This window comes from Nelumbo nucifera, chromosome 4 (genome assembly GCF_055504915.1).
Source record: "Nelumbo nucifera cultivar China Antique chromosome 4, China Antique-T2T, whole genome shotgun sequence".
NCBI lineage: Eukaryota > Viridiplantae > Streptophyta > Magnoliopsida > Proteales > Nelumbonaceae > Nelumbo > Nelumbo nucifera.
This window is the reverse complement of record NC_142652.1, coordinates 55019761-55046258: the sequence shown is the minus strand read 5'-3', so window position 1 is coordinate 55046258 and position 26498 is coordinate 55019761. Positions and strand designations below refer to the sequence as shown.

The window sequence follows — 26498 nt, the reverse complement described above, 5'->3', positions numbered from 1 at the left end:
CCCAGAGAGAAGGTTATATGTCTGAAATAAATTTGACTTACCGGTCATGTGGTTTGAGGCTCTGGAGTCAATAACCCAAGGAGAATCAGTGGTATGAGATGACACATGGAAGGCAGTGGCGGCGTTACCTGATGTAGACGCGAAAGAGGTAGAGGGAGTAGGACCAGAATCCATATGGCGAAGATTCCTACCATACAATTCCAAATGGTCACGAAAGGAGTTGATAAGTTCTTCCTGAGGGTCAGAACTGGGATGCCCCTCCTGAGTTACCAATGGACTAGTCTCTGGAGATGCCATATTAGCTAAGTTATACTTTTTCTGATTCTGCTGACTTGGTTTCTTGCCCTGATCAGGTGTTGACTTCTTACCCAAATCCTGTGCCCATTTAGGTTTTCCATGGAGATCCCAACATGTATCTCTGGTGTGTCTTGTCTTCTGGCAGTGAGTGCACCAAAGTTTACTCTTATCATCTGTTCTCTTCTAAGAGTCACCTTTCTTAAAAGCACCTCCGACATTTGTATCTGAATTTCCCCGGACAGCTAGGGCAACTGACACCCCCTCTACACAATTCATCACACTTCTACTCTCTTCTGACTGCACTAAGGCATACACGTCCTGAACTGATGGCAAGTCTTTACTACCCAAGATCTGCACCCTGATGGACTCATATGAAGGATTCAGCCCTAGGAGGAAGGCAAAGACCCGTTGCTGAGATACAAGTGACTTATACGCCTTTGCATCTTCATCACACTTCCAATTCACATTCTAGTAGTGATCAAGTTCTTTCCATATCGATGTCAAATCAGAATAGTACATCGAGAGACTCCTCTCCCCCTGCTTGCAAGTAGAGGATTCAGCTTGCAGTTGGTATATCTTGGCATAGTGTCTCTGCTCTGAATAGGTGGACTTTGCTTGTTCCCATATCTCACAAGCAGTTTCAGCCCACATAAAAGTCTTCCTTACCTGTGGCAGCATGGAAACCAAGAGCCATGACATCACCATACTATTCTCTTGGTTCCACCTATCATATTCAGCACTTCCGTTCTTCGGTTCCTTCACTCTCCCATTGATGTATCCTATTTTCCCCCTAGCAATGATGTAGAGTTTTATTCCCCTAGACCACTCAAGGTAGTTCAAACCATCAAAGGGTAACAGCCATGGATCTTCCTGAAATCTCTGAAGTAGCAAAATTCTCAAACGACATGGTAAACACAAAGTTTGTTTGATCTAAACTCTCAACTTAGGATCCCTCCTTATATCGACAAAAGCTCCACACACAGCAATTCAGTTTTGGACTTAATCTGAGCACAAAAAACAGCACCAATTTCCAAAGAAGAACTATGACGAGACCGATTTTCAGATCTGCATGAAGAACAGTCCCAGCCTACTGGTTTTCCAGTAAGTTCCACCACAGCATTAATCAATAAGAAAGATCCTAACACACATGAAATCAGACTAACGAGCAGAGAAAAACAGGTCACCTGTGACCTACAGTCACCTTTTCACAGGTACAGGATCACACGATCCAACAAATAAAAGAGGTATAACCCTCACAAAAGTCTGTCGACATTCAGTGGTTTGGATTCATTTGTTCTCAACTTGGTACACGACCAAGGAAAGAAATAAAAGAAGAAAGAAAACTTTAGGGTTGTACCAATTGCAGATCTGATTTGATCAGCCCAGATTCAATCCTCTGTTTCGCCCAGATTTAGCAACTTGAAGAGAAAACTTGGTCGCCCAGATTCAACAGCCTTGCTCTGATACCATCTTGGCAATAAATCCGATTGAAATATGAGGAAGTAGAGAAGAGAAGGGAAGAAGAGAGAAGAGAAGAAGAAAGGAAGGAAGAATAAAAGGTTTGGAGCAATGGAACAGAAGAAAAGGTTTGAAGTAACTGTGCAGTGCAGTAACCGAAGTTCACAAAGTAGGACTGATAACCAACCTGAAGAGAATCTGTAACTGAAGTTACCACAGTTCTGCCCAAGTCTTGCTGGGGCACGAAGCTGCAACTGTAGAGAAGGCTAAGTCTTTACCACTTGTTCTGCGCAAGTCTTGCTGGAGCACGAAGCTGCAACTGTAGAGGAAGCTCTCCCTCTTTCGGCTAGTGCTAGGACTGCTGAAATCAGTCCTCAACTAGGTCTGTCCTATACAGACCTCTCTTAGTAGCCCAATAGCTACTCTTTGCTGGAGATAATCTAGTAGGACATCTACTTCTGGGTCTTACTTCTCTTGAGTCCTACAACCAAGAGAAACCCTAGGTTCGAACTTTCTTTACTCTCTTACACTCCTAGGTCTTCACTGCAACAACCCAGAAAAGGAAGAGAGAAGATGAAAAGACAGCAAGAGAAGAGAGTGCGCCTGCTGAAACCAGGAAGGAGCTAATGCTCTGATACCATGTAATCTGAAGTGCTATACTCGAAGTAGCAAGAAAGAAAAGAGAATGACAGAAAAGAATAGAATGTCGAGCTGTACTAGCCAGTCGACCAGTTCTTTATTTATAGATGAATATAGTACAAGGTACAAGAAATTACTGGGATGCCCCTGATTAGTGATGGGACACCCAGATGACTTAAATCATTAAACAGGATTAGGCCCATTAACACAAGCCCAGTTACAAGATAAGTTAAACATAAGAATGGGCTAATAAGAACTCTTATCAGCCGAACATAACTCTAACATTCTAACACTCCCCCTCAAGCTAAGCATAGATATCAATCATGTTTAGCTTGCCAAGTATGTCCCTGAACTTCGTTGATGCCAGCCCTTTAGTTAATACATCTGCAATCTGCATCTCTGATGGAGTATAAGGCACACAGAGTTCTCCTGAAATAATTCTCTCTCTGACAAAGTGTCGATCAATTTCAATATGTTTTGTCCTGTCACGCTGCACAGGATTGTTGGCAATGTTGATAGCAGCTTTATTATCACAGTACAGCTTGAGAGGACTATCTGTCTTGATACCAAGCTCATTAAGGAGAGTCCTGAGCCATAAGAGTTCAGCAACCCCGTGTGCCATAGCTCGGTATTCTGCTTCTGCACTTGATCTAGCCACAACATTCTGCTTCTTACTGCGCCATGTGACTAGGTTTCCTCCCAAGAATGTACAGTAACCTGAGGTTGATTTTCTGTCTCCAACAGACCCAGCCCAATCAGCATCAGTGTAGGCTTCAATTTCAAGTCTGCTGTTTTTTCTGAATAAAATTCCTTTCCCTGGGCAAGTCTTCAAGTATCTGAGGATTCTTTCCACTGCTCTCATATGAGGGGTCTTTGGTGAGTGCATGAATTGACTGACAACATGTACTGCATAGGCAATGTCTGGCCGAGTAAGGGATAAGTATATCAGTTTTCCTACCAACTTTTGGTACCTTTCCTTATCACAGTATTCCTCACCCATTGATTCTTGTAATCCATGGCTTGGTTCTATTGGAGTGTCTGCTGGCCTGCACCCCATCATGCCTGTTTCCTCTAGGAGATGTAGCACATACTTTCTTTGACATATGTAGATTCCTTCTCTTGATCTAGCAACTTCAATTCCAAGAAAGTATCTCAGATTTCCCAGGTCTTTGATCTCAAATTCTGAAGCTAAGAACTCCTTCAGCCTCTTCATCTCTCTCACATCATTTCCAGTAATCACCATATCATCCACATACACAATGAGTGCTGTAAGTTTGTCATCCTGTCTCCTTGTAAACAATGTATGATCTGCACTGCTCTGAGTGTACCCTACTTTCTTCATGGCCAAACAAAGTCTCTCAAACCATGCCCGGGGAGATTGCTTCAAACCATATAATGCTTTCCTTAGTTTACATACCTTCTTTCCAACATCATATCCAGGTGGGGGTTCCATGAACACCTCTTCATGAAGATCACCATTTAGGAAGGCATTCTTCACATCCAGCTGATGAAGTTCCCAAGAGAATTTTGCTGCTAGTGACAGTAGAACCCTGATTGTGTTGAGCTTTGCTACTGGGGCAAAGGTTTCCTTGTAGTCAATTCCTTCCTTTTGTGTAAACCCCTTTGCCACGAGTCTGGCCTTGTACCTCTCAACTGACCCATCTTCCCTGTGCTTTACTGTGAATACCCACTTGCACCCAACAGTGCCTTTCCCTTCTGGCAGGTCCACCAATTCCCATGTCCTTGCTTTCATTAGGGCTTTCATCTCCTCATTCATGGCTTCTTTCCACCTTGGATCAGATGCCGCCTCTGAATACCTGGAAGGGACACATACAGAGGAAAGAGCAGACACAAAGGAATGATAGGCAGGGGATAAGTGTGAGTAAAAAACATAATCGGCTATGGGATGCCGAGTGGTACAAGAACGAACAGGCTTACGGAGAGCAATAGGAAGATCCAAATCTGAATTGAGTGAATCAAAATTACCTTGGATTGCAGAGACAGATTGATCTGAGTTCAACCGGTTGCAATCATGAGGTTGAGGGGCCTTCATCCTTCTACTGTATGTAAGTATCTCTTTCTCTTGTTTACTGGAACCTTCAGAAGTATCAGCCGAATCTGGAGAAGCAACTGGCACAGTGGAAGTCTCACTAGGTTGACCCGGAATGTTATAGCTAGTAGTAGTGGAAGGTGCTGAAATGGGAACAAAAAGGAAGGGAGAATGAGAATCCTCTTCCAACCCACTACTCTCCCCCTAAAGAGGATTCTGAGAAGACCTGAAATAGGATTGAGACTCAAAAAAGGCTACATCCCTAGTGACATATTTTTTCTTGGAAACAGGATCATAACACTTATACCCCTTCTGCGTAGGAGAGTACCCCAAAAATATTCCCTTTGTAGCCTTAGGATCCAGCTTGGTCTTCTTTGGATCTTTCACATGTATGAAGCATGTACAACCAAAAACCCGCGGGGGAAGAGGAAATTCTGGAAGAGTGGGACACAAAACAGAGAAAGGGGTCTTCATACCCAGTACCTTAGATGGCATCCGATTTATCAGGTATGATGCAGTGAGAACAGCTTGAGACCAATATTGCTTGGGACATTGTGCTGGAAAAGAAGGGCTCGAGCTGTCTCCAGTAGATGTCTGTTCTTGCGCTCAGCGACCCCATTTTGCTGAGGGGTGTAAGCACACGATGATTGATGTAACATGCCTGCATCTTCCATGAATGAGTTTAGGGATCTTTCAAAGTATTCAGCTGCATTGTCTGAACGGAATTGCTTGATCTTTTTATCAAATTGTGTTTCAACCATCTTGCAAAACATCATAGTTATCCGGGGAACTTCTTCACGTCCTTTCAACAGATAAATCCAAGTGCACCGAGAATAATGGTCAATAAAACTGATGAAGTAACGGAAGCCATCAATGGAAACAATGGGTGAAGGACCCCAAACATCAGAATGAACCAAGTCAAAAGGGGCTTGAATTTCATTACTAGAAATTGGATACATTGATCTACATTGTTTTGACATTTGACACACATCACAAATTAAACTCTGACTCGAAATGCCCTTACATAATTCGGGAAACAACATTGCTAAGGAAGAAAAGGACAAATGACCTAGCCTAGCATGCCACAAGTGCAGCCTAGCTATTGACTCCACACTCTCCGGACTAGTAGTAGAAGCTTGCATGGCTGAGCTGACATCTTCATCAAAGTAGTAGAGGCCCCCATACTCATGACCACTCCCAATCGTTTTCCTCGTCAATCTGTCCTGGAAGACACAATGAGAAGGAAAGAAAGTTATACTGCAGTTCAAGTTTTTTGTAAGCTTTGAAACAGACAACAGATTTGAGGTAAGACTAGGAACATGTAGGACTGATTTAAGAGAGAGATCCTTGCTTAGGTCAACCACCCCCTTTCCAGAGATGGTGGAGAGGGACCCATCAGCTACTCTCATCTTATCCTGGCCAGACAACAAATGATATGTGGAGAATAAGGAGGACATATGTGTCATATGGTCAGTGGCTCCGGAATCAATCACCCAAGAGGTAGAATTAATGGAACTAGATGCACTAAATGCAGAGGCTGTACCTGATTTGGCAAGAGAGGTGGAAGCTAAAGAATTGTTCTTCAGACGGGCTAATGCCCGACTGAGAACCTCTACCTCACTAGCTGTGAAGCCCAAAGTACTTGGTCCAGAGGAGTCGGCAGCCTGCCTTGCGGTGGAAGATGACACTGTCTGAATACTCTGTGAGTTGTCACTACTGTTGTTGGTGGCAAGATTCCCACTTGCTGTGTGGCCCTTCTGTTGCCTTTTGTCCTTTCTCAGAGCAGCTGGCTTCAGATGAGGGTACAAGACCCAACATTTCTCCTTTGTGTGTTTCTCACCACCACAATGTGTACACTTGAGGGACTTCTTGTCTGAAAATCTATTCCCCTTAGTGGAGACTAAGGCTGAATGTTCTCCAGGTTGTTCTGTTGACTGTGTCTGGGAGTCAACTTGCATCTCCTTTCTCCTTACTTCTTCATTCATCACCAGGTAGTAGACATGGTGAAGCTCAGGTAATTCATCTCTCCCTAGAATCTGTGACCTTATACCTTCATATACAGGGTCAAGACCTGCCAGAAACTTGAAGGCTCTGCCCTCCTCAATCTGCTTATCATGCCTCTCCTTATCATTAGCATTTTCCCAATCCAAAATCAAATGGTGATCAAGCTCTTCCTAGAGGCCTTCCAGTGTTGCAAAGTAGGTTGCCACGGACATGTCTCCTTGCCTTAGGGCTGCAATGTCTTGGTTCAGCCTGTAAATTCTAGCATTGTTCTTTTTCTGGCCATATGTCTTAGATACTTTCTCCCAAATTTTAGCAGCTGTGGGGAAGTGATGAACAGTTCTGGCCACCCTAGGAGTCATAGAGGCCAGCAACCAAGACATGACTGTGGCATTTTCCTTACGCCACACGGTGTATTCAGGACTGCCAATTTCTGGTTGTTTCTTGTCTCCATCCAAATAGCCTGTGAGGTCACGAGAGGTAATGAACAGCATTGCTGAGACAGACCACTCTCTGAAGTTATACTCATCTAGCAGCACACTTGTAATCTGCAAGCTGTGCAGATTAGGGTTTTCCAGGTTTGAGGACCTTGTAACAGGTCTGTTATCTCTAGAGGAAACTTCATCGGATAGTGAGGACATCTTGACTTCAGTCCAGGAGTTGTTCACAGTGCTGTAGTTGATTCTGTTTAGGACTGGCCGAAGTGGTTACAATGTTCACCGTGCTGGTAGAAGTGTTCACAGTTCGGGTACTGAACCAGTTCAGTACTGATAACCGAAGTAGCAAGTACAGGGCTGCTAACTGAACCAGTTCACAGTGCTGTTTAGGACTGGCCAAAGTAGCAAGTACAGGGCTGTAACTGAACCAGTTCACAGTGCTAGTAACTGAAGTTACTTCAGTTAGGGCTTGTTGTGCAACTTGAAGTAACTGTGCAGTGCAGTAACTGAAGTTCACAAAGTAGGACTGATAACCAACCTGAAGAGAATCTGTAACTGAAGTTACCACAGTTCTGCCCAAGTCTTGCTGGGGCACGAAGCTGCAACTGTAGAGAAGGCTAAGTCTTTACCACTTGTTCTGCGCAAGTCTTGCTGGAGCACGAAGCTGCAACTGTAGAGGAAGCTCTCCCTCTTTCGGCTAGTGCTAGGACTGCTGAAATCAGTCCTCAACTAGGTCTGTCCTATACAGACCTCTCTTAGTAGCCCAATAGCTACTCTTTGCTGGAGATAATCTAGTAGGACATCTACTTCTGGGTCTTACTTCTCTTGAGTCCTACAACCAAGAGAAACCCTAGGTTCGAACTTTCTTTACTCTCTTACACTCCTAGGTCTTCACTGCAACAACCCAGAAAAGGAAGAGAGAAGATGAAAAGACAGCAAGAGAAGAGAGTGCGCCTGCTGAAACCAGGAAGGAGCTAATGCTCTGATACCATGTAATCTGAAGTGCTATACTCGAAGTAGCAAGAAAGAAAAGAGAATGACAGAAAAGAATAGAATGTCGAGCTGTACTAGCCAGTCGACCAGTTCTTTATTTATAGATGAATATAGTACAAGGTACAAGAAATTACTGGGATGCCCCTGATTAGTGATGGGACACCCAGATGACTTAAATCATTAAACAGGATTAGGCCCATTAACACAAGCCCAGTTACAAGATAAGTTAAACATAAGAATGGGCTAATAAGAACTCTTATCAGCCGAACATAACTCTAACATTCTAACACTTGGGACCACTCTTTTATGTTGTAACTTGTGTATACTATTCTTTTGTTTTATTCTTTCTTGTGAGAGAAGGACACAACTGTCCTTTCCATAACCTTGTACACTTTCATATATAAGATAATCATTCCTGGGCATGTGACTCAAGAGAACACACCCTTTCATTTCCTAGTTCTTCTTCTCTGATTTGAACTGAATTGACAATTTTATGATGTAAATCCAGATTTGTCATTATATTCTTCACAGATGGGTATTTTTGCCTTTCTACCCAATTATGTTAGACCTAATAAAATATATTTAGTGGCATAGTTCTTAAGGCAATGCCCAAGCAGGCACAAATGGAAAAAGGCACCCATAGAGGGACGTCTCATTTCAGCCCCTATATTTTCTGTATTTTCTTTTCTTTCTTCCTTTTCTTCTCATGAATATGTTGATTTTTCTATATTTTAACATATGTCTATGTTGGGAATGATGGCCTTAACCAAGAGGGGGGTGAATTAGGTATAGATTAAAACTGAGTAGATTAACCTCAAATACCTTCCCTCAAAACTGAACCTAAGCCTTCTTGAAGATTCAATTCAATATTCAAGTAGCAGGAGAATAAAGGCTTAGTCAGTGTGTTCAATAGTTAATCAGAAGATCTCTCAATGTGATTAACTTTACTGCTAAACAAAGAACTACAACTTCAAACAAATAAGCAATATAAACACGGAGACTACAGGGTTAGCAGTTAAATAGATATAAAACAATAAGCTCAAGTAACTGTTTGAATGTAAATAGCAGCTGAAAGTAAATGTAACAATGAAGTAAATGAGCTGCTATAAAGTGTTAGTGGAGTTGCAGTTAATATAAAGAATAAACAGACAGTAAATTTAAGTGTAAAGAATAAAAGTAAATAGACAAAAATGTAACTAGCAGCTACACATGAAGTGTGTGCCAATTTGTGTAGCTGGAGATGTAGGACCAGCCACAAAGCAATAACTATGAGAAGGACCAGATATTGGAATAATCAACTTAAGATTCAAACAGTTGGAGGACTGCTATCGGAATCTCAAGGACAAGTTAACTGCTGAAAGTAAATAATAGATAAAGCATTGAATGTAAACAATTGTAATAAAGTAAATGCAAAGCAGTTAAAAGTAAATGGTTAGTAATGGTAAAGGCTAGTAAGCAATGAAGCACTCAAACTGCTGAACCAAGATGTTAGTGCAGTTAGTAGGGTTAGTGAAGTTAGTTTCACAGTAACTGCACCAAGATATCTGTATCTTGCAATTCAAATGAAAATAGACAAGATATTGTGCAAAAAGTGCAAGATCTTCACATATGCAAATTTAAGCAATTAGTTAAAAGATAAATTGATGTTAGAAGCAGGATAATCGCAGAAACTTGAAAAGTAAACAAAAGATAAAGCAATAAAAGCACAGAGACAAGCCACACAAAATTTTATAGAGGTTTGGTAGAAACCCTTGCCTACGTCCTCTACCTCAAACCAGCTCTAAGGATTTCCACTAACCAACTGAACTTCCAGGTGCCAACAAAAGCCTTACAACAACCAAGACTTGCAGGTGCCTACAATACCTTTCCAGTTGGACTCATGGGTGCCAACGCGACCTTAACAGTTGGACTTATGGGTGCCAACAAAACCCAACTGGTAGAGATTGCAAGTGCCTACCAAACCTTTAATTGGGCTTTCGGGTGCCAATCGAACCTTGATGGTGTTCAACCAAAAACACCTCTTGCACTCAAGATATTACAAATGAAGCATAGTAGTAGGATACAACAAGCCTTTTTTTATCAGCAACACAGAAAAGATTTCATTAAATAAAAAAAAAAAAAGAAAACAGGTTACAACAAGAAGTTGTGAAAAGAAAAAACTAGCTTTAGAAAGCTGACCCAATCCAAATTTACATTCGATCCCAAAACAAATGTGTTCTTTGTACCCCTTGCTTAGATAAGCTATCTGTAAAGCTGTCGGCAGTTCTCCTCACCCGTCTCACTCGAACTAACATGTCCTTTGGTAGCCATTTAAATCTCCTAAATTCATTCTTCAAAAGCCATGTCACGCCCTCCCCCTTAGGATACAACAAGCCTCTAAAATAGGCAGATATAAACAATATACAACACTAAAACTATTCAGTTACAAGAGTGCCTCAAGATGCTTAGATCTAAGAGCATACTCTCAATAGATGGGTGAGACTGAGATAAGGTTTCTCAACTTTTCTCACCTCTTGAAACAATTAAAGCTCAGAAATCTCTTCAAAAAATAAAAGGCTCTTGCTACCGTGCTCTCTACTAAAACAACTAAAGACTACATACACTAAAAGCACAGGTTGTTTCCCTTGGCATGCTTCTTCATGTTTGATTCAAGCTGGTGACTTCTATTTATTGAGGTCTGGAGAGCAAATGTTTTTTTTTTTGGCTGTTGAAGGGATCTTGCAAATCTTAGTAATGATTCAAATTTGCTCCAACATGGCAGGCTTACCAAAGATAGCAATAGTCGTTTAAGCCTTCAAACGGTCAAAATTAAATTCAAAGTAGTTGACTACCAAATTTGGTAGTTGCCTACTAGATGGAGGAATCTTTTTTCCTCTTCTAATCCACTAGTTCCTCCTATCAGTTGATTGATACTAGTTTAAACTTGGTTTGTCTGGGTTAGTTGACAATGCATTTTTGGGTAGTTGACTATTCTTCTCATATAGTGCATTTTTTATGCCCTGGCCGTCACAAGTAGTCAACCACACCTTTTAGGGTAATCGATTATGTCTCGTAATCAGGCACTTCATGCCATAGCTGTCAAAGTTAGTCGACTATGCCTTTTGGGGTAGTCAACTATGTCTCACAATCAGGCATATCATGCCTCGACTGTCACAGTTAGTCGACTATACATTTCTGGGTAATCGACTCTACTATAAAGCTTGAGCAATCTTGCCTTATCTCCAACACTTAAAAACCTTGGAAATATTCATCCAAAGGTTTGGGAACTCTTCTTTTGGGCTTTTAAAATAGATTTATAAGATTGTGAAAAATTGTTTAAGCCCAAGAGAGCCTAGGAATCAAGCCTATTCTACCTTTTTTTTTTTTTATCAGCTAAGCCTATTCTAACCGTTGGTCTCTAAAGTAATAGTCTTGTTGAGCATCAAGTGCATCTCATGCAACTTATTACATCAAGATCCTAAAGATATGACATTTCAAACATCGCTCGACGTAGTCTTCCTCCTTGATGAGTTGTTGTAGCATTCAACCCCTTGAGTAGCTCCAAAGCCTTGAGTTCTTATAGTAGCTTTATCATGCTTGAATTTGCTTGGAGCATCCTCAATGGAGAAACTTGGAGATGATGTTGAGAAAATGAAGCTAAGGCAGTTGAATCAAGCAAAGCTTCGACTTCTTCATCTTTTGTAGCAATTTTTCTTTAAAACAATTGAGGCTCTGAGAAGCTTACTTAAGTTAGCCGCATACTTAACACACCATTAGCACTCTCAATGAGTTTGCTATCATCAAAACACATAGGGTCAATAGTCTATACCTTTTTTGTGAAGATTATAGAATTACTAGTGAAAGATGGTTGTTGGTTGCTATGGAACCTGAGGAATTACTATAGGATTCATGTTTTTTCTTTAAAAAAAAGGCCTAGGTGTGTAAGCAACAAGATGCCCCTTGTCATCTAGCCTCACCTTGGCACCTTGAAAACTATGTACTATGTTTAGTGGGGCTACTAGGATTTAGCTGATTAGCCCAATCTCTCTCCATTCTTTTTTTTTTCAGTCTTCTTTGTCTCTCTTCTTTCTCACTTGAATAATACTCAAATACAACCAAGAATCATCATCTAATCTTCAACTTGGTTTCAAAGTATCACATCTACAAACTGAGGTCCTGGAACATCAATGACCTACTGACATCATCCTGTCATACAAGTGACCTCAACAATCGAAGGCACCCACTTAGGAACACAAAAAATTTATCAGTCGGTAGCCCTTCATTCAAGGAGTCTTTGATATAGATTTTATACCTATAAGATGAAGATAAGTAACAAATTTGAGATCTTTCTGTGAAAATAGATCAACTTTAATGTTATTTGGCCCTAGATTTTTCCCAAGGTGGCTCAGTTGTCCAAGACATGTTGAATTTGACCCATGGCATATTTCTTAATTAGAAAAACTTTATCTTGTCTGATCTAGAAGAGTTTTTAATTTGTTAAAAATTTTATTCTCCCATATTTACTGCCAATCCTTTTTTTCCACATTTTGGACTATCAATCCTAGTCCCTTGGGTGGTTAGTTGCACGTTGTATGATGTAACATCAAAGAGGGGGACTCAATGAAAAGCAAGCGGTGAAATTTGATCCTTCTTACTACTTTCCTTCCCGCTTGTATTTTATGTATACGTATGCTCTCTCTTTGGGTGCAAGTGACTCCCTCCTCAAAATGTTGTCTCTTTCACACAACTTTCCTAAGGCAGCCAAAGAAAAGAGGAAGAGTAATGTTTAAGGCAGTTAGAGCAGCAGCAGTAGTGTGGACTATTTGGGAAGAAAGAAATGGGAGAATGTTCAATGAAATAAGTAGGCCCAAGGAATTAGTAGATTCCATAAAAATCAAAGTGGCACACTGGGTAAAAACTATGGAAATTTTCTAAGATTTTTCAACGAATGATATAATAAGAAAATGGGCAGAAGTAGCACAATCCTCAAAGGAAAAAGACAAGTTGGTTATAGAATGGCAATCTCCTCCAAACAATAAACCAAAGTTGAACTTTGATGGGAGTTCTATGGATAACCCAGGGTCAGCAAGTGGAGATTCCCTGAAAGCTAAGTTGATGACCTTACTGCAAGGCCTAGCAAAGTAATTAGACTTTTGAAATCTGGAAGTAGAGGGGGACTCAAAGTTAATCATACTTGGGCAAAAGGCATATGCCACAAGCACATTGGATTTATAGGCATGTCTTCAACGAGATTGATTGCTTATCAAGGGAGTTAAACACTTCTTACTTAAGGGTCAGAAGATCTGTGAATAGAATGGTGGATTCATTATCAAAACAAGGGGTAAATGGACATCAGCTATTTTGGGCACTAATGCAAATCTTTTGTATTTGGGTGGTTGTAATATCTTAATGAGATGTACTAAAATTTTCTCTTTGAATTAACACTACATACATGCATATGTATATATGCATGTTTTTATATCTTATCTTTTAAGTTATTACTGAACCAACTAATACAAAAAAAAAATCATTAACAAAAAATGTTATACTTAATGTATTTAAATTTGTAATTAAATCTTAATAAACTTGAAGCAATCTGTTAGTCATATAACTTATTCATGATAGTAAAGTCAATCAAAAAGTTCTACCTTGGCCTAAAGATCCCAAGAGAAGTCTATAAATAAATAAATATACAGAGGGATATAAAGGCCATTACCCAATGTTGGTCCACTCCAGCTATCCAGGGCCTAGGGAGGGGTGAAATAGATGCAATTACATTCTATCAATTGAGAAGAGAGATTGGACTGCATTATGTCCAGGTCAATACATTGGTTAAAGACTCTAGAATTATTTAACCATCTCTCTTTTACTGATTGTTGGAAGGATTGAAAATTGGTAGCAAGCTGTTCCTCCTACAAGGTAAGGGTATTGACTAGCTGGGTCCCCCCTCCTCTTGGTTCTTTGAAGCTGAATTTTGATGGGAGTAGCCAGGGTAACCCAGGTCCCTCTGGGATGGGAGGTGTACTAAGGAATGAGGCTGGAGAGGTTGTCTTACTCCACTCTGGCCCTTTAGGTGTTGGGAACTCTATCCAGGCAGAACTGTTTACTGCAATACAAGGAATACTTCTTGCAAAAGAAGTGGGCGTGGAGCAGCTTCTGATTAAAGGGAATTCTAAGACAGTGGTGGACTGGTTAAATAATCCGGAGGATGTCACTTGGGGCTACAAAAATGAGTTAAAGAAATTCAAATGGCTGACAAGAAATATGTCTATAACAGTACAGTGGGTTGGGAGATCAGCTAATGCATTTGCAGATGTCTTGGCTAAACAAGGGATAAAGAGGGAAACATTGTTCTGGGCACAACTGTAACTCTTGTTTTAACATCAACATTCATGTAATTTCTATAAAAGTTCTTGTATTTGCTGTTAGGAAGGCGGCACCTCGCGCCTCTAAAGGGATTTTCTTGTAACCAATCATTAATTTAATGGAAGATGAATTTATTTATCGAAAAAAAAGAGAGATTGGTTGGAAAGAGACTTTAAGGAGGAGTAAATTAAACAAGTGGTGTTTGGTTTGGACAGAGACCGGGCCCCAGAACCAGATGGTTTCCCCCTTTTTTCTATCAAACCTGTTGGGAAATAATTAAAGAGGATTTGTTGGAGGTTTTTAAGGACTTTCACCACTTGGCCATTGAAAATAAAGGTAATAACTCACCTTTCCTTTGCCTAATCACCAAGAAAAATGGCACTTTAGAAACAAAGGACTTCAGACCCATCAGTTTGATTGGAAGCTTCTATAAGATTTTGGCGAAAGTCTACGCAAGAAAACTAAAGGAAGTGGTGGGGGACATCGTTACCTCTAATCAATATGCTCTCATAAAAGGGAGCCAAATAGTTGATAACATTCTAGCGGTGAATGAAAGTGTTGAGGACAGGAAAAAAAAGGTCAGCCGGGAGTTGTAATCAAATTTGACCTCGAAAAAGCTTGTGACAATGTTGATTGGGATTGCTTGCTGAGTATCTTGAAGCTGAAAGGTTTTGGTGACAAATGGCTGTGTTGGATAAAAGGCTGTATTAGTTCAGCTTGGTTTTTGGTGTTAATAAACAGAGAACACGAATGTTATTTCAAAGCTAGTCAAGGTCTAAGACAGGGCTGCCCTCTTTCCCCTTTTCTGTTTAACTTAGTGGCAGATATTCTTAGTCAATTCCTTGAGAAGACCAAATCTTTAAGATTGATAAGAGGATTCGAAGTAGGAAGACAAGCCACACAAGTCTCTCATCTTCTTTTTGCTGACAATGTAATTGTCTTCCTAGAAGCTGATTTACAGAATATTACACATTTGAAAAGGGTGTTGTTTTGAAATGGTGTCCGGTCTCCATGAACTTCTCCAAAAGCAGGTCGGGATAACCAGATAAACATTGCTGATAGACTCATTGACTAGAATCCAGGAAGTGTTGGGTTGTAAAGTGGAGAATTTGCCCATAAATTATTTAGGGACGCCTCTAGGAGGGAGCCCAAGGAACATTCAATTTTGGGACCCGGTGATTGAGAACTGTGAAAGAGATTAGCCACTTGGAAGAAGATCTACCTCTTGAAAGGGGGGAGACTCACCCTAATTAAGGCATCCCTAGAAAATATGCCTATTTACTACCTTTCTGTGTTCCTTATCCCTTCAAGGTAGCAGATCAAATTGAGAAGATCCAACGAGATTTTCTGTAGGATGGTGGCAAAGAAATAAGGTGTCATCTCGTAAGCTGGAAGCAAGCTTGCAAACGAAGGGAGGAAGGGGGTTTGGGCCTTGGGCATCTTAAGGAGAAACCAAGCTCTTCTTGGTAAATGGCTGTGGAGGTTCCCTCTAGAATCAAGCTCTCTTTGGACAGATTTTATCAAAAGCAAAAATGGATTAATTGCCAATGGTTGGGATAGCAAAGTCTACCTGACCCGAGAGAAACCCTTGGAAAGGTATTTCTTCTTGTTACACTAATTTTATCTCTATTATTAGATATGAGATGGGAGATGAAAACAAGATTAAGTTCTGGACCGATCTCTGGTGAGGAAACCAATCCCTACCTGAAACCTTTCCCTGAGTGTTCAGACTTACCCAAGTACAAGAGAAGACTATGTATCTCCCTGCATGTTTGTATCTCGTGCCTCAATGATGGTGAGTCTATAGAGCACATCCTGATTCATTGCACCGAGACAAAGAAAACTTGGAATCACTTTCTGAATATGATAGGGTATAGTTGGGCTTCCCCTGAGCATGTTCTGGATTTCATTAGACAGTGGCATTGAAGGGGATTGGGTCAGAAAGGGTAAGCGTATTGGAGCACTTTAATTCATGCAGTAATGTGAGGAGTGTGGGAAGAAAGAAGAACAGAAGATCTCATTTCCTACATAACTTTTTTATGCAATAGTAGGATGACAGGTTCAGTGATTTTCATAGTGTCACCCTGGCATACCTTTAAAGGAGTTTGGTGGAAGTACTATTCTCCTCTCCCTTGACTACTTCAGCTTCTAGAATTTCCATGGCAAGGGAGGAGATGGACCTAAGAATGAACTTTGACAGTAGTGCAGTAAGCAATTCAGGGGAAGTTGGGATTGGAAGACGGGAATATACAATGGGCTTTCAGTGGACCCTTAGAGATTGCAGACTCTACAAAAGCTGAGGTTTTGGCTGCCTTAATAGGCCTGCAAATTGCTAAGAGGTTTCATCCCTAACCATTGAAAGAGACTCTACAAATACCATTAAATGGTTAGGGGAGAAGGATAGTGGCCCTTGGCGCTTAATGCACCACCTGGTCGAAGCAAGAGATATTATGGCTCAGTTAAATGTAAGCCTTAGATAAGTGTCTTTGTATCTTTGTATCCTTGTATTTTTTTCCTTTCTTGAAGTTCTTTGTGGCTTTTGGAAGATAAGTGTGTTTGTCTTCCACTTGTAAATTTTCTACTGATGAATTAATGAAAGTGTTATTGATCAAAAAAAAAATGTAAGCCTTAGATGGATCCCTAGGGCCCTAAATACTGTGGCTGACAATCTAGTAAAATCAGGGATTCGCAGGGACTTTTTGTTTAGTGATTTCATGTTACCCTTGTAATCTCCTTGGTGAAGTCTCTTCAATGGCTGTACATCCTCTCATGTACTCCTGTTTCTTGTTTCAATAAAATTGTCAACTTTTCTCAAAAAGAAAAAAAAAAAAAAAAAAAAAAAAAAAAAAAAAAAACATTGGTGCATGCATAATATAGAAACAATACAAACAGATCTGCTGAGGTTGGAAAGGAGAAAAATTAAAAAATAATTTGTCCAAAATATTTGAGTATCTATGCAAATAATAATTTTGTCTACCAAAAATGTGCAACCAGATCATAAGCAAGGGACCAAAGCATACCTTCCAGGGTGAAAATTTTCCACCCCTAGGTCTTCATCCCAAAGGAATATAAAATCATATGGAGATACAACATCTGGATGTAGAAAGCGTTTTGCAAACCACCTGTATCCACAAATATAAAGCTTTATGATTATTTCTAATACATGGACAAATACCAAAATGTTTGTTAGTATAGTGCTTGTATGTTATTTTAGCATCTATATTGGCACACTGATAACTATTGGCTTCTTCTGTGTAGGCATCAGCTATCTAAAATGACAAATATAGATTCTAAAACAAGAGATGATGTGTTAGACAGTGTATGCCCTTAGCTCCAATATCCTGCCAAGGCTGACACTGATGTACCGCCAAGTTGGTTGGGGTGGCTTGTCTCAGCTGCCAGGGTGAGACCTGAGGTACATGTAGTGTGGGTTTTCTTGAAACCCTGAACTGGACCAAAATTCCAATATTGCCCTGGACCTTGGAGATAGATGGGCGAAACTGGAATGTTACACCTGACCCCTAGACTCGATTATGATATTTCACTAGGTGTCGGATTGGGTTGTCTTTGATATGCCAATCAGTGAGATCCTTAGAGGGGGTCAAAACCTGGGATGTTGGGACAGTCCGAGAATTCATCTGAGTGAGTGATCATAGTGACAAGATCAGCCCCTTTGTCAGACAAAGTGAATGTTCGGGGATGCACTCTCTCTGATGGAAACCTAAACTGCCGGCAGTTGATTTCAATCGTTGAAATTTGTTTTGCAAAATATATTTATATAGAGATATACATATATATATTATGATTTCAAAATGTTTGCAAAAGGTTTTAATTCCCGGGATCCATGTGAGTAGAGAGTGCAGCACTGCACCTTGCAGCCGAGGGAGAGGTCCTCTCTTGTTGGGCAGTGTTTGATCATTATGGCCTGAGAGGTTAAGTGTAAGACCATTGAGGATTATACCTGATGGGCTAATCTAGCATCTGCCCACAGTCCTTAGGTCTTCATAAGATGGCTGGACCCAAGGACCATTTAGTGTAAATGTTGGGCCCATTAAGAGCCCATAGTGATGGACTCAGGGGTTCATTGTATTCAGCAGTGAATTCGGTCAGGCCTTGTAACAGAGGCTAGGCTGAACCCATGTGGCTGATGTGTAGATCAATGATAGGGTCCCACGCCATACAAAGAGAGCCAAGCTAGCCAACATCAAAGTGGAAGTGAGCCTAAAAGCTTAATGGGCCTAAAAGCCCATTTCGAACTGGGTTAATTGGATTAATTAAATAGGGGCGGATCTGGGATTTGGATCAGCAAATAAGATAAGGGATTATCCTTATCCACTTAAAAAGTCCAGATCCAAATAAATATTTGGATCAAAGGAACTCCTAATTTGATTAGGAAGGCTGATCTTTATCTGCAGATAAGATAAGGGATTATCCTTATCACTTAAAGAGTCCAGATCCAAATAAAAGATTTGGATCAGGAAACTCCTAATGAGATTAGGAAATTGTCTCTTTAAGGCTATAAATTAGAGAGCAGGGCGAACTTCCAAAGACACATTCGCCAAATACAGAGAGAAGACAACACAGTTAGACTGCTCTTGCCCTCTGCTCTTTTTCTTCCTGCTCTTGCCGCCCCACTCAGTTCGATCTCCAGTTCTTGGATTGGATCAAGATTCGATCTTGATATTGTTTCTTGCCAGAAGAAACAATTTAGAAGTTGTGCTCACTGTCCCATTCGATTCTTGCTGAAGAATCACTAGTTCTTGGTGAAGAGCTACCCACTGATCCTACCTCATCCTAAGTTGTGTCATCTTCAGTGGAGGGAGGATTTGGTACACTATTTGGGCGTGAACACCTATGTTGGGAGGAGCATTCTTGCGTGGATTTCATATCAAGTATATCCCTCCCTTGATTTGGTTTTAGATTTGGTCCGGTTTGGTTACAAGAACGAACCTTGAAAATGCAGTTTTCTAAATTGGGAATAGGATTCCCGGATGGGAGTAAAGAAATTTTTTGAAATTTCACCCAACCTTCCTACAGGGTTCGGCCATCCATCTGGTGGATCTCCCATCCCTTCATGATGTTGTATCCACATGCCACTATCTCATTTACCTCTAAGCAAAAGATTCATATCATGAGAGTTTGGCAAAAGTTTTAGTGTCGGCTGCCAACCAGACACACCTTTGAGCAAAGGATGCAAGAAATATTAGAATCTGGCAATATGCAAAGTGCAGTCCAGAGAATCAGGCTCTGATTCTATGAAAAAACCATGTTGGTGAAGGAGGCAAATTCCAAGAGATAGAAGAACTTAAGTTTCTTTTCATTTTTGGAAGATGGTTGGTGGTAAGCTAGTAATGATCAAGGAAAGTCTTGCAACTCAAGATAAAAGGCAAGTTACAAGTCAGTCAGAGCAATGTTTTTGACGAAGTTCTAAGAAAAGTTGTCAGGTATGCACATTAAATGCTGCATGGGGGAGACTGGCTAGTATTTGACCCATGAATGGTGGCCGCTGGCTGTTCAAACAGAAGCAAAATCCAGTAGCTGGGGAGACTCCTTAAGTAGGTTTCAATTGTGTAAGGGTCCAGAACAATATCTAGATTGATGACTTCCACATGGAGATGAAAGAATATCTGGTGGTACATCACAGAGGTGGCTTTATGTAAGTCTTCATTTTGGTGTGGATGTCGTCAAAAGCATCAGTAGTTCATATGCAAAGCACATAAGGACAAATGAAAGAAACTTGATCTGAAATAAAATCGATTTCATCTGGATACTAGACACGAGTCATTTGCCAGATTAATACCATCAGAAATGGAGACCCAAAGTAGGGTATGAGCAGTTCAAATTGAGAGTTGATGAGGGTGGAAGTGACCTCCAATTAGGGGCAGCCACATGGCAGCTTCAAGAATGTCCACAGCTCTACTTACGAGCTGCACCTTGGATGAATATATCACCTTGGACCAACAGATCCTCCTCGGATACCCGGGCCAACCTCGGCTTTGGGAGATCTCACCTCGGGCGACCTGCCCTCGTCTCAGGCAGACAGGTCACTACGAGTCACTACAGAAGTATAAGGGGCAACTCGGCAGGCAAGCCGAGCTGTGTGCATAAGGAAACACACTCCGCCAGAACAAACTACACCAGGAAAAGCACACCCAAGCTCCACCACGTGTATACCGGATGGCCATCTAGCAGCCCCACCTGGTAGGACCATCATCACTGTCCGTCACATTTGGCAGTGTCATCATCGCGCATGCCCATCCTGTCAATCAGTAGGCCCCAAGCCTCCTCCATGTGAGAGTAATGTGGCACCAAAGAGACTGCACATGTCCTGCCCCGAGCTGCACGTGTCCTGCCCAAAGATCCAGGTGTCCTACACTACTAGCATTCATTGCATACTTTTGGCTTCATTAATTGTTGGCTTTAGCACCTTGGACAGCTTGGCCAATACTAACTTGCTTGTCGAAGCTCTTAGCCCGGGATCTCAATCCATCCCCTCTGACCTCATCCTTCTTCCAGGTATCCTGCCAACCTCCAAGCTGCCTCTGAGCTCCCGCAAGCACTTTTGATCTTCATCAAGAGTAGTTGTTGGAAGTCTACATTTGCAAAACTTTGAAGCAAGGAAAGCTCAACAAAATGCAAAATTTGGGTCAAAAGAAGGGGAAATAAATATGAAAGGACATGATAGTTGGTATAGGAGAGAAAGCAAGCTCAAAAAGACCATCATAAGGACAAGGGAGAGCAGGCTTGGAGATTCCCTAAGAGCTGAGTTGCTAGTGTGGAGACACTTGATGTACTGTAGTACTATTCCCTGTTGTACTATAGTCTTATTCTTTCTATTTCTTTATTTTTCTCTTTCAGCCCTTTAAGGGTGCCTTTGTAATTATACATATTAATATATATATATATATAGATATACACATATACATATGTATATGTATATATACACATATACATACAAGGGGTGGGGATTATTACATTTGACACCCTAATACTTTGGTATTCTCTCTTTCAAACTGGTAGATTGACATGGTATCAGAGCAGGTCATGTCTACCAGCTGTTGATTCAGTTTATTTCTTGGATGTTAGAGGATTGTTTAAGAAGTTTTTTGACTACCATCGAGCTCTGTTTGAAGGCTGTTTGAGGCCTGTTTTGATCAGCCGAAGGTGATAGATTTTTTTTCTGAAAATGACACCCAGCAGGTTAGTATTTTCCTGATTTCTCCAAATCAGGTGATCCAATCATCTTATGACTCTAGAGTTGGTCTCTTCCTGGCCTCTTTTCACTGTTTGTTTTATCTGATTTGAAGATTGGTTCGATTTTGGTAGGGTTTTGATCCCACCTTGTGATCAACAGTCCTGGAACATTCCTTTTTTGGACTGTCATCGATCTAAATCTACTGTAGTGAGATTTATGCAGTGTAATCTCATTCTACTTAGTGAAGTATTACTTCAGCATTGTAATTGAACTGTTTTTTATTTAAGTTGGGTGGTGAATCACTGGTTCTTCTTCCTTTTAGCATCGATTTCAGCATTGTTAACCTGTTTTGAACTGTGGTTATTATCCAGAATGGCTGAGAAGGAAGTTCCACCTTGACTTCTTTGTCGAAGGAAAAGGTCTGGAAGGATATTTGAATGGAAAGGTTACTAAACCAGATTAAATTAATACCAAGGCTTATTCACAACGGAAGCTGGATAATGAGAAAATAGTTTCCTGGATACTCGGTTCGATGGTATCTCATATTGCAGTACCTATGAGAAGAATGCATACTGCCTATGAGATGTATGCATACTTGAAGAAAGTATTCCACCAATCCAACATGTCAAGACATTATCAGATTGAGTCTAAGATTTTTGCTTATTGCCAGGGAGATAGGAAGATTCAGGAATATTATGTTCGCTTCCTTGACGTGTGGGCAGAATATGAGCTTGTTCATATAGACCCTTTGGACACTGCAAAATGTGTCAAATATCTCCAGCAGCACTTTGAGAAGAGGAAGGTGAATCAATTTCTTATGAAACTTAGACCCCAATATGAGATAATCAAGTCTAAATTCTGAGTAGAGGAAATCTTCCGGTTTTGGATTCAGTGATGAGTGAACTTCTGAGGGAGGAGACTAGACTCCTGATACTGCAAGTATTAATGGGAAATCAATTGATTCAGGGGCTGACACTGCTTTTATTGTTCAAGGAAGTAAGAAATCTGGTTCTAAGGACTTCTCCAAAACACAGTGTTACGAGTGCAAGGATTTGGACACATTGCTTCTCACTACAAGAAGAGGAATATTTGCACTTATTGTAAACAACATAGTCACATCATTCTAGAATGCATGGTTATCATCTAAGGGTATTTAGAAAAAGACCCAGCCACGTGCATATCAAGTGGCTGAGGGACAAACCACTGAAATCTCTTCTACCAAGGGTGATTCCTCTGCTAAGGGTGAACCTTCTACATCTATGGATGAACAGAAAATTTGACAACTGATATCCTCTACTATTTCCTTTGCCTTTTTACCCCTTCCATCATATCGGGGTGTATTGATACTTTGAACCTTGATTAGGTGGACATGTTAGGGTGCAAAAGCCATGTCAAGATCCATTAGTTATAAAGGAGCAAGCTATGTCAAATATGTTTTGCATAAACTGATGTTAATAATGATTTCAGCCATGTTGTATTACAATCTTAAGAAAGATTTTGAATTATTTCATGGTACTAATAAGTAAGTTTGCAACTAAATAATACAGAAACAAAATTTACAATCAATTCAATATTACCATTTTGTTTGGTTATGAGCAAGTATGTGAACTGCCTTGTTACTCCACTCAAGATCGTTCCATCCATCAACACTCCCATCATAATGAAACAGTAATATGGAGCAATTCTCTGAGAGAAACTGAAATAGAAAAGGAATGGTTAAATACTTATCAACCCTTAATTTCAAGGAAACAAGAACTGGGAATGCAATATTACGAAAGTACCTTCTGAACCATAATGTCAACATTTTGCTTCTGCTTGATTCCAACGGGAATTGCCAAGAGAGCATTGCAGTTCAAACTGCTGCCCGACAAGAAAGATTGTACAACATGACAATTTTTACAACCATGCAAAAGTGGCAGTTTGCACAAAACATACATAACAACCATTTGAACAAATCATACTGAAAATTCTCTCACCGCAAACTAATTCCTAATTCAGTGGTCGCATTGCCAATAACAACCAAAATGACTCAGAATGAAATAACTTGCATGCACTGGGAAGAAACTTATGCATGGAATAAGTAAAGAAAGACACATGAAAATTAGGAATGTCATTTATTTTCCTATTGAATATCATTTTCTAAGGAAGCCAATTCAATATTCCTTCAGTTTACATCCACCAAACGCAGCCAAAATGTGAAATTGCTTTTTTTTTTCTTTTGATGGCACAAGCTTAGAAATGTGGAGCTGCAAGTTGTTTACTTTTCATGAAATAAGTTTCTAATTGAATCGAAAAGTTCACAGAGCTGCCCATGTACTAGTAGTTGAGAAGAGCAGCTGAAACAATGGCAAGCGAAAGGAATGAAAGAACAAAATTAAACATATAAGCATTTGAGTAGAAACATCTCTTTGCAACACAAATTGTAAGACAACCACCGAAAAGTAGATAATAGATAAATAAATAAAAGAACAATAAAATGAAAGGGGCAATGTGGTGAAAGGAACTGGAACAGTTACTTTTAACCTTGAGCTTTGCCAGAGAGGCTTCAGTTCCAAGTTCGATGCCCATTCAACTACGCCCTGACGTAGAGAGTCTAATGACTCGAACCGATCCTCCCCTGACTGCTTAAAATAAAAAATTAGTAACAGCCCAATAAATGCAATGCCTCGATGAAGATCCAAAGCGCAGTTAACAGATGAAAGAATCGAGTAGAACAAATTTATAGAGACGTCAAAAGAATCACAAATATCAATTAATCATTACTGCTAGTCCTGAGCTCCCCCTGGTTGAGACAAAAGGGTGCCACCGATTCTCCACCTAAAATTCAAAAAGAAGAAAATAGGTAAATTAACAATGCAGGCAGGAGGAATACCTGGAATTGGAGAATACTGTGCAGATGTGAGGAGAGAGTCAGAGAGAGAGAGAGAGAGAGAGAGAGGGTTTACCTTCACGTGCTCGTATTGGAGCTTTGTCGTGACGAAGATGACTACAAACATTAATGTGGTCAAGAGACCCAACGATGTTCTTGATTTCACCTTCGTCATTTTTGTTTCTTCTTCTCTTTCTGTAACTTCTGGATTCAAGTTCAACTGAACTTCATCTCTGTATGCATTGTATTTAGAACTTTTTTTAGTTTCTTTCTGAATGAGGCTTTTCCTTCAACTGGGGCAGGTGGGTTGGTTACAGAAGAAACTTGGACAAAAGCCGAGATCGTTGCTGCTGCTGCTACTCCGGCTTTCTCTCGCTTTGCTCTGTTTGGTTTTCCCCAGAATGGAAGGGAAAAGGAACATGTGCATGCGTTTGCGCGTATATGAATAGTAGGACAGTGTGCCGGTGGTTCTCAGCAATGAACCACCGAAAGGAATAGTTGTACGACCGGGTTTCAAGGTGAATTTTCTTCTCTATATCCATTTGACACGTGGCAATGCATTTCTCCTTCAGACAGGTGTCTTCCTCCACGATTTTTTAGTTTTTCCTTTAAAAATTTGAAACATGGGTGAATTTTGATAGGTCAAAACTCTTACCATACCATATCTTTTCCACATTATAGATTTTCCCTCTATTCAAGGCTTTTGGTCCCTCCGTTAAATGAGGAAATTCAATAGAATACCACTTTTCTCAATTGGGAAATTGCCCCTTAGGACATATCTACAAAAATTTCTACTCCCCATTTCTAGTTATTCTTATCTTCCTATCTAGAATGAGATCAATTGTAGCTTGTTCACCCCCTTTTGGGTTAGGCTACCCCACCAAGCATTCCAAATTCTACAAAAACCTTTTATCCCAGTCACTAATAATACTTCTAGGCAATCCAAAATGCACAAAAACATACAAGAAGAACAAATGAGCAGTTCTAGTGGCATCTAAAGTCTTCCTACAATAAATCATAATTGGCATCTTGCTAAACCTATTCACCACCACAAAAATGTAATCATTACCATGTATTGGTCGATACGTATCGTGCCATTGACTTCCCGATACACCCCTACAGGAGTTGTATCAGGTCAGCTACTGGTTCAGAGGATAATCGGGCCTTATATAAAAAAATCACTGACACAGGGTGATACGCCCATGAATATAACTAAAAAAATCCCAAATTTCCAATTACTTGATTTACTAATTCTGCAAATGATACACCCATGAATATAATGATTTATATCATTTAACATATTTGGCTAGTAGACATACCTTTGCAAATTTGCCAGTGTCTTATGTACACCAAAGTGCCCTGCCACTAAAGATGTATATGCTTCAATAATTCAAAGCCTTCATTTTCTAATAACACCCCCAAATGATGTTTTTATCCTTTTTGTAGTTGTCTCAGTAGCTACATAGCAATCTGAGAGTAATCCTAGATAAATTTTCGAAGATATTGTGTAGCACAAATGAAACTGCATAGCAATCCGAACGATTCCACCACTAATCACATGTCCTAAATACACCAATATTTTTTTTTACTATTGCAAATTCACATTTCTTTCCATTTAGTTTTAGTTTTGCATATTACAAAATTTCTAACACAACCTTCAAATGATCAAGATGTTTCTCGAGGTGGCATTGTAAACTAAAATGTCATCCAAGAAAACTAACACAAATTTATCCAAAACAAGCCTCAAAATATCATTCATTAATCTTATAAAAGTGGCGGGGGCATTAGTTAAGCCAAAAGGCATTATTAACCATTCGTACAACCCATGTTTTGTCTTGAAAGAAAATTTTCAAAGGCCCGTTTGACAAGTCTTTTTGGGAAGATCTTCTGCCAGTTCTAACAGTCAAAAGACACATTGAACTTTTGCATGAAGATCTGAGCAGCCCAAAGCTAGTTTGGCAGATACACATCTTTCCATGTGTCTTTCCATGTCTTTCCGGGCAAGAATAAAATGCTTTCATACGAAAAGTTTCATTTAAAGCTTCCCAAAATCAGCCCAAAATAGGTTTCTCGCGTCTTTTCAGCGCTCCAGCCCAAAATTGGTCTACCTAACTTGTAAACAGCCAAAAAACTGTGTGAAAAGATGTGCCAAACGGGTTCCAAGTGTCTTCATCTTTCATTCGAACTTGGTGATAGCCTGACTTTAAATTCAAT

The 26498-nt window shown here is 40.2% G+C and overlaps 1 protein-coding gene across 5 annotated transcripts in view; it reads right to left on the bottom strand.

Annotated features, from left to right (window-relative positions):
• Positions 1–24752, bottom strand: part of LOC104610123 (uncharacterized) — an 84172-nt gene extending 59420 nt beyond the window's left edge. Inside the window, exons 1-6 of one of the 5 annotated variants that reach the window (XM_010276610.3) lie at positions 24361–24752; positions 24179–24232; positions 23939–24036; positions 23197–23272; positions 22993–23111; positions 17241–17342 (exon numbers count right to left, since the gene is read on the bottom strand). In XM_010276610.3, the coding sequence (XP_010274912.1) occupies positions 17241–17342; positions 22993–23111; positions 23197–23272; positions 23939–24036; positions 24179–24232; positions 24361–24459 (548 nt within the window). In that variant the 5' untranslated portion in view covers positions 24460–24752. Of the gene's footprint in view, positions 1–17240; positions 17343–22992; positions 23112–23196; positions 23276–23931; positions 24037–24178; positions 24233–24360 lie in introns of those variants that run through there. The other 4 variants (XM_088904298.1, XM_010276609.3, XM_088904299.1 and 1 more) reach the window with 4 other exon arrangements.
• Positions 24753–26498: the final 1746 nt, after the last annotated feature.